General features: G+C 42.8%; 1 protein-coding gene across 5 annotated transcripts in view; it reads left to right on the top strand.

The window, feature by feature from the left end:
• Positions 1 to 11447, top strand: part of ZBTB49 (zinc finger and BTB domain containing 49) — a 32169-nt gene extending 20722 nt beyond the window's left edge. For 4 of the 5 annotated variants that reach the window (XM_088463583.1, XM_088463580.1, XM_088463581.1 and 1 more), the window contains 6 exons: positions 1955 to 2997; positions 5452 to 5498; positions 6991 to 7064; positions 8031 to 8113; positions 8221 to 8382; positions 10757 to 11447. In XM_088463583.1, the coding sequence (XP_088319709.1) occupies positions 1955 to 2997; positions 5452 to 5498; positions 6991 to 7064; positions 8031 to 8113; positions 8221 to 8382; positions 10757 to 11379 (2032 nt within the window). In that variant the 3' untranslated portion in view covers positions 11380 to 11447. The remainder of the gene's footprint in view (positions 1 to 1954; positions 2998 to 5451; positions 5499 to 6990; positions 7065 to 8030; positions 8114 to 8220; positions 8383 to 10756) is intronic. The other variant, XM_088463584.1, reaches the window with a different exon arrangement.
• Positions 11448 to 13455: the final 2008 nt, after the last annotated feature.

Genomic DNA, 13455 nt, shown 5'->3' with positions numbered 1-13455 from the left:
CAAACTCAAACCTATCCGAGCCTGCACATCCCTACTTTAAACCAAATGTATTTTTGCAACACTGGATCCCCAAGATGCCTGTCTTCCTACTCCTTTGCACATTTCTGAGACAAGCCATTAAGAGCAGAGCTTATTTTGATTACGGCACTGCTCTTGGCTTCTCATTGACCCCCAGAAAATGTATCAAGGTGGTACTTCTCAGAGAAGGTGTTCTACAATGTTAACACTGCAAAACTTTTGTTGCTGTGAAAGTTGGAAATGGTCCAATACTTTCATGGAAGACACCCCTTTGCCACCCAGTGATGCCACTCAACTGTACATGGGAAGTGAGCAGGATGCGGCCAACAGTGTGTAAGATGTGACCCATGCACGGTTTGCTGAAGATCAAGAGAACCGTCCGCATTCAGAATTACCTGCAACTCTGAATCCGTCCCTTTTATTCTTCCATGTTCCGGTCTTATCCAGAGATAAAGGTTTTGTGTTGGCAGCTTCAGTGCTAACTGAGAGTTACTTAAAAGACAGGAATTTTTTAAATCTATATATGTTTTTAAGATCCAAATATGGCCCCAGGTGATGTGTATATACTATCCAAACATCTGTCTTTTTGGTGGCGATTCAATTCAACGTGAATTGAATAGCGCCAGGAGCTCCCTCCCGTCGCTATTCAACACCGCATTGAATTGAATTCCCCCTCATAGTCTGGGCTAGATTTGGGCTTACCTTCCAGTATGTTTATAAATTCCAAGTCACAGAGTGCATTCTAGAAGACTCTGCTATACAAAGTTCTGTTCCTTTATAGGTCTATGTACTAAGCCTTTGAAAGTGATAAAGTACCAACTAATCTGTTCCTAACTATAATTTTTCAAACACAGCCTGTAATGTGAGTTAGGAGCTGATTGGTTGGTACTTTATCTCAGTTCCCTCTCCCTCCAAGGCTTAGTACACTACATAGACCCCTTAATCTCCTCTTCAAGACACTTGCAGTACCTTAAGCTTATTAGTGACGCTTTTCCAGAGACCCAATAGGACATCATTCCTGCGTCCCCTTCTCCTGTGTTTTTAAACTCTTGTTTTTATTATATCTGTTGCTTACAAATTTATTTTTTAATGTAACCTATCTGTTCCTGTCCTTAATTGGGTAGGAAAAGGAGTTGCCAGTACGTCTAGCTCTGTGTTTTTTGTTGTTTTTATTTCTTTCTTTCTTTCGGGTTTCCATTGTACTTGAGTATGTTGTGTTGGACTCCTACCTTGAGTTATCGCTTTGGGACATCTCCATGGTTCCCCTGTGCCCTATTGTACTGAATGAGTGATGAGGTTCTATGTACTTATCACATTTATTTTGTTGTAATATAAAATTTTCCATTAAGTTTCCCACGGTCTTTCTATTATATCCAGACAGTTTAAACTCCCAAGCTACTGGTATTCTGGCTTGTATATTATCTTTGTTCTCGTATGGTCAACCTATTTGTTTATGTACTTTGTAAGGCGCTGCGGAACACTTGAGGCGCCATATAAATGATGATTATTTACGTTAAAAGTTAGAGAATGGTAATAAAATTTTATCTATTCTTAGACAAAAAAAATGCTGTCATCTGGAGAATGGAGAGAAATTACTTTTATCATCTTGTCATTCTTACATCCAGGACAGGTGTGCGCCAATACCCCCTAAATTAAGAAATAGACCTTGCTAAATGTGTCTACCAACATACTATAACAGAAACGGGTAATGGCAAGTATAGAAATCCCTCATGTAATGTGAAGTCCCTTTTGGTCTTTCCTACGGCAACATGCTCAACCATTGGGCTTATTTGTAGCATGTTTTGTGCCACCGGTGCCCGTCTGAAAGGTAGAAGTGTATAGTTGGCAGCTCAGGGAGGGCAAAATTAAGTTTTATTCTATGTGAAATTTGGGTTGGACACAATCCAATAATTGTTTGTGTTTACTCCTCAAACAGATCTCTGTTTCAGAATGCTTCAACCCAAAAAGACGTGTTTCATTTGGACATTAAAAATATTGGTGGCATAGGTCAGATTCTGGACTTCATGTATACCTCTCAGCTAGACCTGAACAACGATAACATACAAATGATGTTGGACATTGCACAATGTCTCCAAGTACAACATGTCCTGAGCATGTGTTACAGCTTCTTAAAACTGAGCACAAGCGTGGACCCGGTAACTTCCTTACCCTCCACCAATTCTCTACCTCTCCAGAGCCCTTATCCCACATTTACTAATCCTATTTCCAGTGAGCGGCCATGCACCACACTCCTAGCGGAGCCTGTAGCAGATGAGAGACCTTCTCAGACTGACAAGGGGAACAGTCCTTCAAACGTTGTACCCAAGAGTACTCCTGTGCCCTTCAGCACCAGTAATAAAGAGATCCAACTAAAACAATTTGGCCACCCTTACAAGTTGCGTGATTTTTACAGTAAGCTGTTCTACAAGGAGAATGCAGATAAGGCGGCAGAGCAGTTATCCACATCCAACGTTTGCACAGAGTCTAATATTGTTGAGGCCCAGCCATGGACCTTAAATAATACTGAGTCCATATTGGCCCCCGCTGATTCTTCACCCCTGGAGCCCTTACCTGCATTTTCTCATACGTTTGTCTCCTCCCAAGATCCAGAGGTTCCACCGTTGCAATTTCCTAGAGAGATGCGTCTTAAAAAAGCGATTCATCTCAAGAAGTTAAACTTCCTCAGGTCTCAGAAGGCAGCGGAGGAGTCAACTGAGCCGATAGGGGTCCTGCAGAAAGCTATAGAGGAGACTGTGTTCACTGGTGAGGAGCTGAGAAGCGCTGATGAAGGCTGCTTAGAGAAGGAATCTGAGGGCGAAATCCATGACTGCGCAGACCACGATACTGAGCTGGAGCGAGCCGAGAATGCCGATCTGGATGATCATGGCATGCCGGCTCCCAAACACTGCTCTTGCGATGTGTGCGGAAAGCGTTTCAAACACCCAAGTAATCTGGAGCTACACAAACGTTCTCATACAGGTACAGTGAGGTAATGGTTTCACGTTTAGATAAAGCATTGAGTCAAGATGGGGAAATTACTCATTCACGTTGAAAATAAATTTCATTATGTCCTGTGGATATTTACGTAAAGTTGAATTTGGAACTAAATAAAAAAAAAAAAAAAAAGGTGCGCTGTCACTGATATAATATCCGTGAGCGATGAAGAAGGCTGCCGATAATGGAGTTACAACCGACTCCCCTATACGACAATAATCCAGAAAAACAAAAGTTAATTAGCTCCTAAAACTGCACTCTCTCGATAATCAATCATATGTAAACCAAACAATAATTTGGGTAAAATTAATCCATATAATCTTTCCAGCTCTTAAAACAGTAATAAAATGTATTATATCATATCAATAAAATATATGTGCAGATGAGAAACCTACATAAAATCCGTAATAATCCAAGCCTAAAATAGATATTCACATAAACTGTGGCAGGTTATTGATATATAATACCCATCCAATGGTACAAAAAAATATTGAATCCCCTGCGTCTCTATTAATCCCAGTGGGTCCAATAATGTCCCATAGGATATGATATAAAATCTGTGTCCCGTTGTTTAGATTGTGTCTAAGTATATGGAAGGTGTGTCCCGTTGTTTAGATTGTGACAATGTAGAATACAAGGTATTATAATAACAATCTAAACAACGGGACACACCTTCCTTATACTGGAATTTTATATCATATCCTATGGGACATTATTGGACCCACTGGGATTAATAGAGACGCAGGGGATTCAATTTTTTTTTTTCTACCATTTGGATGGGTATTATATATCAATAACCTGCCACAGTTTATGTGAATATCTATTTTAGGCTTGGATTATTACTGATTTTATGTATGTTTCTCATCTGCACATATTATTTTATTGATATGATATGATACATTTTATTACGGTCATATGAGCTAGAAAGATTATATGGATTATTGTTTGGTTTACATATGATTGATTACAGAGAGAGTGCAGTTTTAGGCGCTAATTACCCATTTGTTTTTCAAGTTGAAATTTGGGAAGAGCCCATTGCTTTCAGCCTTGTAAAATCTAGAAAGATGCCTCTGCATGCCCATTTACAACGTTTTTATTTAAAATGACAATGTGCCCCCAACCACCTAGCGTTTTTGCGCCACATGACGTGATCATATTATTGCATCTAATTCGCCTCCTACAAAGTCGCTTATGGTGTAGTCGGCGCACTAGATTGGTACTATTGACACATTGGTATAATGTCGCAGATTAGGCAATAACAATGGATGGCGCTGGTCTCTCATATCTGATTTATGTCTTTTTTTTTTTTTTTTTGCCTTTTTACACAGATTAGCGACTATGGGGTCTATGTACTAAGCCTTGGAGAGGGATATAGTTGACTGAGATAAAGTGCCAACCCATCGGCTCCTAGCTGTCATGTTACAGGCTGTGTTTGAAAAATTACAGGAGCTGATTGGTCGGTACTTTATCTCTTTCTCCAAAGCTTAGCACATAGACGCCTGAGTCTCACACACAAACATAAACGCGCGCTACATGAAATGCCAGCGTCCGTGTTCTGGATACCCCTGCATTGTACTTTTGTCGGATTAGTGGTGCAAATAAGAGGCCTATTTTGTGAAATACGGTGGTGGGACGCTCTGCTAAATCGCAGAGCCCGTTGCACGCCCAACGGGGTAATTTGGCGCGATTTAAGGATAGGTGTATGTGGACACTTCTGTATGTCCAATATTGTTTTTTTAATTTTTTTAACCATCTTATTCCCCATAACCGATCTAATACTTCTTCTAAAGCAACCCCACACCTGCTTCATTTTCAGTAGGCTCCTGTAAAAGTTTCATTACGACCTCATCGATATCTGGATTTAAGCCCCTAGTAAGAATGGCTATTTGTACAGTAAGTTTGAGACGCTCCCCTCTGCTTTGGTGTTACCCGGACATCAGGGAATTACTATAACAAGCCTAAGAGGGCATTCAAGCTGCTAGTGTTAAATCAGTGCAGTGTGTAATAGGAGAGCCAGAGGATGACTGCAATCTTTTATGCAGTCCACTTACAATACTCCCAACTGCTGTACTTATCAGCATCTGTAATTAAAGGGAACATGTAGTGGTGTGAATGGCCTGCGAGCTTTTTTGCTATGACGTACACAGTGGTACATCCGCATTGTATTGGATGTTAAATAACAAACGTTCTATGAATATCCTGAGTGAGATTGCATTGCCATTTGCACTAGTGATGTATTCGCCCCACATTGCAGGCAGTTGGCTGTACTGGAAGTCTGCGAGGTTGTATCAGCACTTGTACAAGGCCGTTATGGATCACTGGGGAATGCACCTGATGAGCGAATTGCTGGTGTATATATTGATTATATTTGGATTACTTGCTCATTTTATTTAAATTTTTTATTTTTATTTTTTTTTACCCTCTAATCTTTCCGTCTAGGTGAGAAACCCTTCGAATGTAGCGTCTGTGGGAAACACTTTTCTCAGGTGGGACAATTCTTGTAACAATATTAAGTAATAGAGTTCTGCTGCTGTGTATTATTGTGTATTGGACTATAGTGCCCAGGGCAATAATGTGGAATAATAAATGTAGTTTGATAAGTGCAGGTGTTTAGCAGATAGAGCATTCATCCAATTTATCAACTGTAGACTGTCACAGCTCTGGAAAGAGGACGGGCACCTGTACTTACCTCGTTCAGGCCGGCGTCTGGATTATGACAGGCGTCGGTATCACATAATTACTGTACATCCCCTCTGGAATATGTTGTAATCGGGACTAATTAACAAGCAAGACCTCATATATAGGAAGGGCAGCATGGATGTGTAGTGGGTAGCATTACTACCTCACAGCTCTGAGGTCTTGGGTTCGATAATTTTAAACTTCAACAAAGATGTCGGATTCATAAACCAAGTAATGCCATTAGTGATAGGTTATCTTTTACCAAACTCACAATAGGAAGTGTTGGAATCTCAGGCACCTGGATTTAAATTATACCAATATTTATTGGAACTGCTACTGTGATCTCTGATTCAGACCCTGTCGCAAGCGCTGAGTGCTCGCAACCGGGTCGATGGTGGCCCACAGCGCATGCGCACGAAGGAGCCGGCTCCGACGTGCGCATGCGCGAGACCCGGCTAACGACGGGCAATCCGTCACTCCGGGTCTCGCACCAAAGGGGGCGAGCTGTCGATGTTGTGTGACAGCTCACCCCCTTTGGTGGGCGGGCCGGAGGGGTGGCTGCCCAAACGGAGGCGTTCCCATGAGAACGCCTGCCGTTTGGGGGCGGCTCCACTGACATCACGAGTGATGTCAGTGGAGAGATTCCGGCTCTGTTAGAGCCGAAATCTCTCTGGGGCTTGCGGCCACGAGACCCTACCACAAGGGTCTCATCGCAAGCCCGATGGTCGCGATGGTCTTGACCATCATCATGGCCGCTCGCAATAGCTGTGGGTGGTCACCCACAGCCATGCGAGCGGCCAAGAGGCAGACACAAAAAAGCACGGCCCTGATTCAGAGTGAGCGGCTCTAAATCAGGCCCTATATTCTTTTGTCTTGATGAATGTGGCAGCTATTAGCAATATTAAATACACTGCACGATTTAGATGCTATATCACAAGTTATGATTGTTCATTCATGTACTGTTGCTTCACCCAGTTTTTCAAACCCATTATGTAATACTTATTGTTACGCTGGGCACACACTTTTCGATTATATACTTAATTCAGACAACGAACGATATATCGCTAGTGCATCGGCGGGTGTGTCGTCCACAGACATCTCAGGTCAGCCGCACAATCTGTCATTGCGCTCTCTCTGCAAAAGGCCCATTCTATTCATTTCTTTTTCTGCTTGTGCGTGATGACATAATGCTGATACACTGTGTGTCCAGCAGGGGGTGTGCGTCACTTAGCAATAAAATGCAGCTTTGCCTATTCTCATCGCTCTCGCTGTGTGACACACCAATGTCTCTCCTTTCAGGCCGGCAATCTGCAGACTCATTTACGGCGGCACTCTGGTGAAAAACCTTTTATATGTGAGATCTGTGGTAAAAGGTATTTATATATAATACTTCCTATATTTATTTATTTTTTATAGTTTGCTCTCCTTGACTTTGCTCTTGTTTGTTTTAATCAGCATAATGTCTTACAATGTTCCATAATTGAAAATAATGGTATATTAAGGCCTACTTATATATTCTAGTTGTCTTTAAATCCAAGAAAGGCAAAACGGAACTCCCAGCAAATCTGATACCGGTTTGCCCTCATTCCTTCTCACCTGATGAATAGCGATCCTATTAATTCCCTGCATCATTTCACCCTAGTACTGCCATCTGCTAGGTATAGCTACTTATGGCCCCTTTCAGGAAAAAGGAATGGTATATCTGTTATCCTCCAATTTATATAATATTTCTCATGCATTAGGTAAGGACAGTATTGTGGGCCGGATGGGCGTGCATCCATAGGGATAATTCCACTGTTTGGTTACAAAATGTTATAAAGTGACATTACATCGGGACCTTTTGAGGTCCGTGGATGGGGACTGTCCATCTATTAGTGTGTAAACCACAAGGGGGCGATACGAAAAGTTGTGTAAAGCACAGGTTCTCAAACTCTGTCCTCAGGACCCCAAACAGTGCATGTTTTCCAGGTCTCCTCACAGAATCACAAGTGAAATAATTAACTACACCTGTGGATCTTTTAAAATGTAAGTGAGTAATGACTACGCCTGTGCACCTGCTGGGTGACCTGGAAAACATGACCTGTGTGGGGTCCTGAGGACTGAGATTGAGAACCACTGGTGTAAAGCATAGAATAGGTCAGCCAGATGGAGATTAGAGCCTATGGGAAGGAATATGATCCCTTCCATTGCAAAGTTTGATTTATTTTCATTAGGGCTGTTATCTCAGTGTTGGGCACACATGCGGTAGAACTACAGGTTCTAGGACGATGTATAAGAAAGATGACGCTAGTATGTACCAAGCTGACAGACTGCTGGTTCTGAATCCTTCTCTGTTCCAGGTTTGCAGTCTCTGGTGATGTCCAGCGTCACATTGTCATCCACACAGGAGAGAAGCCTCACTTGTGTGATGTCTGTGGTCGAGGTAAAGTGACTGAAGATCTATACTGTATCACAAACCATTTTGTTTCTGTAAAGTCCATCACAAGTGAATTACAAGAGTGCCACGTATTGTGTTCATTACTGTGCCAGGGTTTAGTAATGTGAGCAACCTGAAGGAACACGAGAAGACTCACGCAGCAGACAAACTATACACCTGCCACGACTGCGGCAAATCATTCAACATGCACCGGAAGCTGATAAAGCACCGAATCCGCCACACCGGGGAGAGACCGTACAGCTGTGTGACGTGTGGTAAGAGGTTTACTCTGAGATAAATAAATATATATATATATATATATTTCATTTATTTTTATACAGGGTCTCCTTCAATGTGAGTCAGTGGGCAATTGAATCAGACCTCCATAAAAGGGATGCTTGGCTACAGGTCGCCTCATTTATATACAGTCTTATAGGACCATTAAACACCTCAATTTACTATAGCGTCCTAATAGGATCTAAAATAGGTTTAAAAAAAAAAAATGGCGAATGCAGTTCTCTCAGTGGCTGTGCTAGCCCTGTGTGTGCGTCCACTAACTGAAATAGGCCTGATTGAGAGTTGTACTCTATATTACGTTTACAGCTGGCACTTCTCACACAGCCTATGTGCTAAAGTGTGCCAGTGCCCACCAACAGACTCCCCGCCTGAATTAGCGCGCAGTAGGCTGAGCAAATGCTGCTACTCCTACTTTTCTTATCTACGTTGCGAGTTGATCCGCCAGGGGTTGAGACCACAACGGCATCAACGCAACAATGGACGTCTCGAGTAAGTCCTGAGCTGCGCAGAATCCGGTACATGCCAATATGGCCTCTGAGACTGTGGCTTTGTGATTGGGAACGCAGCCGTGATCGCAGACGCACCTTGGAACTCCCATAACACGCCCACGGAGATGCCTCTTTTCCTGTCCACTTTCGGCCACCTCCCCGGCTCCAACCAGGAACACCCATAGATCGCGGTAGTCTTCTCAGGACGTTACTTTGCGGTTGCCATCTCAAACGTCAGCGTGTGCGCAGTAAGACTTTCTTCTGCGTTTTGCACATGTACAGTTACAAGACATCGCTCAACTGCAAAAACATTGTGTACAGCTCTGAATCAAGCCCTGTGTGCATTTCTGCAAAGCAAGTCTGCCAAGCTGTCGCTCACTCACTGTGGCTGGTGCTGAGTTGGATAGGTCTTTTTGCTTAGCATAAATACTAGAAATACAGTATGGGCAATACATATGCAGATTTGCATCTGACGCCTGCTCTTATCCGTGATCGGAGAACCGGGGGTAAGGGATGGAATGGGCTGTCTATTGTCTATTGTAGACCGAGTACAGGTCTGGCATAGATGCAGAGACGCGCATACACCTGTCAGTAGTTGTCTCCATTGCAGAGGCCTGATAGCAGATGCACGCTGATGATGATGTCCATCACCAGCTATCCGCTTCTCACAGACTGCGGGCTCACGGCTGAAGCTTTCTTCATTGCTTGTACGTATTTTATTTGTTTTTCTGAGCCTATTTTATTCATATTCAAAAAAGAGCGTTTTACCTGCTGTACTCAGGAGGTTTTGTATTTCGGTGAAACCGTTTGGCTAACGCAGAGGATGCCAAATTCCGCCATTATGTTGCAGGTTTTAAGGATATCCTTGGTCGAGGCCAGATGGTTAAATCAAATTAACTGAGGTACTAATTAAGTCACCTTTTGTTCTAACACGGATATCCTTAAAACTGTATATGTTCAGTATCCCAACACAGGGGGAGGCCGACGCTTAGAATACCAGTGCTGGAACCCCAAAGGTATGTAGTGGGTTGGGTGGAGGGTTAGGCACTATGGGGGGAGGGTTAGGTTTAGGCATGGAGGAAGGGAAGGTTAGATTCAGGCATCGGGGAGGGTTAGGATACCTACTGACAGGTGTCTGTATCCTAACCCTGTCAGAGTGCCGGCGTCGGGAGTTTGACCGCTGAGCGCCGGCATCCCGTACCCAACCTCCTTTTAAAATGTGGACTGTAATGGGGGAGATTGGGAACCTCTGGGCTAATGTATATCATATTTCACTATAAAATGTTAAAAAAGATTGGATCTAATGGTATCTGTTGTACACCTGACTACACTGGGCAGATATGCTACTGGGTCAGAGTCGCAGGCATGTTGCTATTCGCATTTGCTTTCAATCTCCCCATCAACCTCTCTGTGTCTGCTATTGTAGAGACGCACCTCCCTCCTAACAGAACATCCTGCTACAGAGGAGCAAAACAGAACCCATCAGTCATGTTATCTCTTGTATGTTCAGCCTTTCATTATACAGTTTAGCATGAACTATGGTCTTTATTTCATTAATGTTTGGGACAATGGCTACTGCAGGTATTTTAGTGGAAAAGTTTTTTTCTGTAAAGTATAAATACAATACATAAAAAAAAAAAGGACTAAAAATAACCTTTTTCCTTTTTTTTTTTTTTTTTTCTCGTGTGTGCTGTTTTTTTTTTGTTTTTGTTTTTTTTAATCCTGAGAACTGCATCAAGTAGACTTGGTGACAGATCCACTTCACAGAAGTTCTTGCTGAATGCATTTTATTCCTCTGTCACTACATGAATCAGTAATATAATAGTATATTTGCGTGTTAATAAAACGTATAATATTTTTCCAGGGAAAAAGTTTGCCGGCTCAGGAGACCTGCGCAGACATGTGAGATCGCATACAGGGGAGAAACCGTACACTTGTGATGTGTGTAATAAGAGCTTCTCTCGCTCTGCGGTCCTTAGGCGTCATAAAAACATGCACTGCAAGCCTGGAGAAGACCGGGAGATCACTCCGGAGGAGTTTGCCAATTCCGTGGACTCTGACGACCTGGAGAAATCTCAGAATTCAGACTCCTTAACTCAGAACATTTCCGTTGCTTTCATACAGGAACCTGGACCTTCAGTGGAAAACGCAACTAATTCCTATTGCAAATTACAGCAGGGGGAACTTACTGCGCAGGACAAGAGAAGCGCACAGCGTTCAAAGGCCTTGAAGCCTCACTTAGCAGATACGGCCCAAACCTATGCATTTACGGAGGTAGAGGTTGCAGTCACAGAAGAAAGCTTGCACTCTGACATATCCATGATACGCTCCTCTTTAGTAACTTTGGAGAATAACTGCAATGAGCCATTGAGTAACAGAGCATCCTCTAATGGATACAGAGGTCCAGACGGTCCCTTCTTCACTAGTATGACACTTTGGGGGCTGGCCATGAAGACTCTGCAAAATGAAACTGACCTGGACCAGTGATATTTTTTTTTTACTTGTGATTTTTAACTGATAAATTCATGTGTAAATAAAGAGTTTAGCTAATTTAATGGGTTAATCCTTAGTCAATGATTTAAGCTAAAAATGCAATTGTACACCAGCCCTGCCAACCTCTCTTATGGCTGCGACAGTCCCATGTCTCCTTCCCATCTCTTCTTAGTGCTCTGCCTGTTTGAAAAAAAAAAAAGTCGGAGCTTGCTGTGGGGTGCTCCTAATCCCCCCCCCCCCCCCCCCCGGATTGCTGTGGGATGCATCCATCCCCACCCCCCACCCCCCGGAGCTTGCTATGGGATGCTCCTCTCCCCCCCCTGAGCTTGCTGTTGGTAAAATTGTAAATGTAAGGGAAGAGGGCCCTTTAACCCCTGCTTGACCTGTTTGAAACCTGCCAAGTGGTTAGGTTGGCAGGGAAAGGACTTCTGCACTAGATCTAAGGTAAACTGCTGGTCGAACGAGCCATGCATTCACAGAAAATGCAATTTTAATTTCCAAATTAACTCTTTACCTTCATTCACTGGCCAATTCTAAGAAAATATTTTCTTTTCCCCCGAGTTGGCTCTGGTTTTTTTTGTAGCAAATGTCTAAATTTGTTGTTTTTCTAAATTGATGAATACAAAAATACAGATTTTATATTTTTATTAATGTAGGGTGTAAACGCCTGGAAATCTTTCCCCTGAAATGAATAGGGGACATAATTGCAGCTGCTACAGCGGCAGAGCCTACTCCTGTAATGTACCAGACAGGTTAATGCAAAACTTAAAAGCTGTCACTGAAGTGTTCTGCCAAACTCTCGCTGTTCTTATTGTACTTCATATAGAAGATGGAACAAAAAAAAGAGCAATTTGCAGCCTGTTTTAATGTCAACACAGTTAAAATGCTATAAGTAGCATTTAAACCATGTTGGGACACCGGTGCTGTCTACAGACTACCTGTCACATTCTGACTGTATACATGCAGACTACATCTCATTCTTACCAATACAGTACATATAGGAAATTAAAGTTAACATTTCCCACCCTCTGCCCATATTACCGCATCCCTTACAATCTGATATGCAATAATATAAAGACTTTGCCATGTGAGGATAGAACAAGTAGTCTGATACAAGTGAAAAATATACAGAGGTGTGTGTGTAATTATAAATAAAAAATTCATTAGGGATGAGTGGGTTTGGATATCTGAAAATTACCTTAGAAAATAAATTTAAATTGTCCTAAGGAGAAACGTAAACTTTCCAATATGCCATTTACGACACAGAGTGGCAAGGAACGGCTAAGGTCCTCCCCTATGTTCATGACTAGTGGTTCAGCTTCACATGACGATGGAAGCCCTCCTCCCGCTACAAAAATCAAACGAGTTGAGCTGGCAAAAGCACAGCAGAGAACTGTGCTTTCTAATTCTTGGGGATTTGTGATATCTTCTTAGGAGAGTCCAAGTGTGGCAGCGGTTGTGATGCCTGACCTTCCCAACACTGGACGGGAAGAGGTGGCTCCTTCCACCATTTGCACGCCCTCTGCAAGTGCTGGAAGGAGCACCCACAGTCCACTTGCTGATATGCAAATTGAAGATGTCACTGTTGAAGTACAACAGGATGAGGATATTGGTGTAGCTGGCGCTGAGGAGGATTCTGATGGTGAGGTGGTTTGTTTAAATCAGGCACCGGGGGAAACAGTTGTTGTCCGTGGGATGAAAAAGCCCATCACGGTCATGCCTGGGCATGAGACCAAACATTCCACCTCTTTTGGTCTGGAAATATTTCTATCCAAATCCAGACAACAACTGTCTTGCCATATGTATCATATGTAAAGGTGGAATAAATAGGGGTAGGGACGTTAACCACCTAGGAACATCCTCCCATATATGTCACCTGCAGTGCGTTCATAAAAAGTTACTGTTAAGAGCAGAAACTGCTCTTTTCCTGTTTTATCCAAGCGCCTGCAAACCACACCGTCAACTCCCTCCTCGTCAATTTCCTCCTCAGTCAGGAGCGGAAGCAGTTCTGCAGACCATGTCACTGGCATGACTATATATACACACAATCACAGTCACTCTATCCCACCC

The sequence above is a fragment of the Taudactylus pleione genome, unplaced genomic scaffold (assembly GCF_031769625.1).
Source record: "Taudactylus pleione unplaced genomic scaffold, aTauple2 ptg001408l, whole genome shotgun sequence".
Taxonomy (NCBI): domain Eukaryota; kingdom Metazoa; phylum Chordata; class Amphibia; order Anura; family Myobatrachidae; genus Taudactylus; species Taudactylus pleione.
This window is presented reverse-complemented; position numbering and strand designations above follow the sequence as displayed.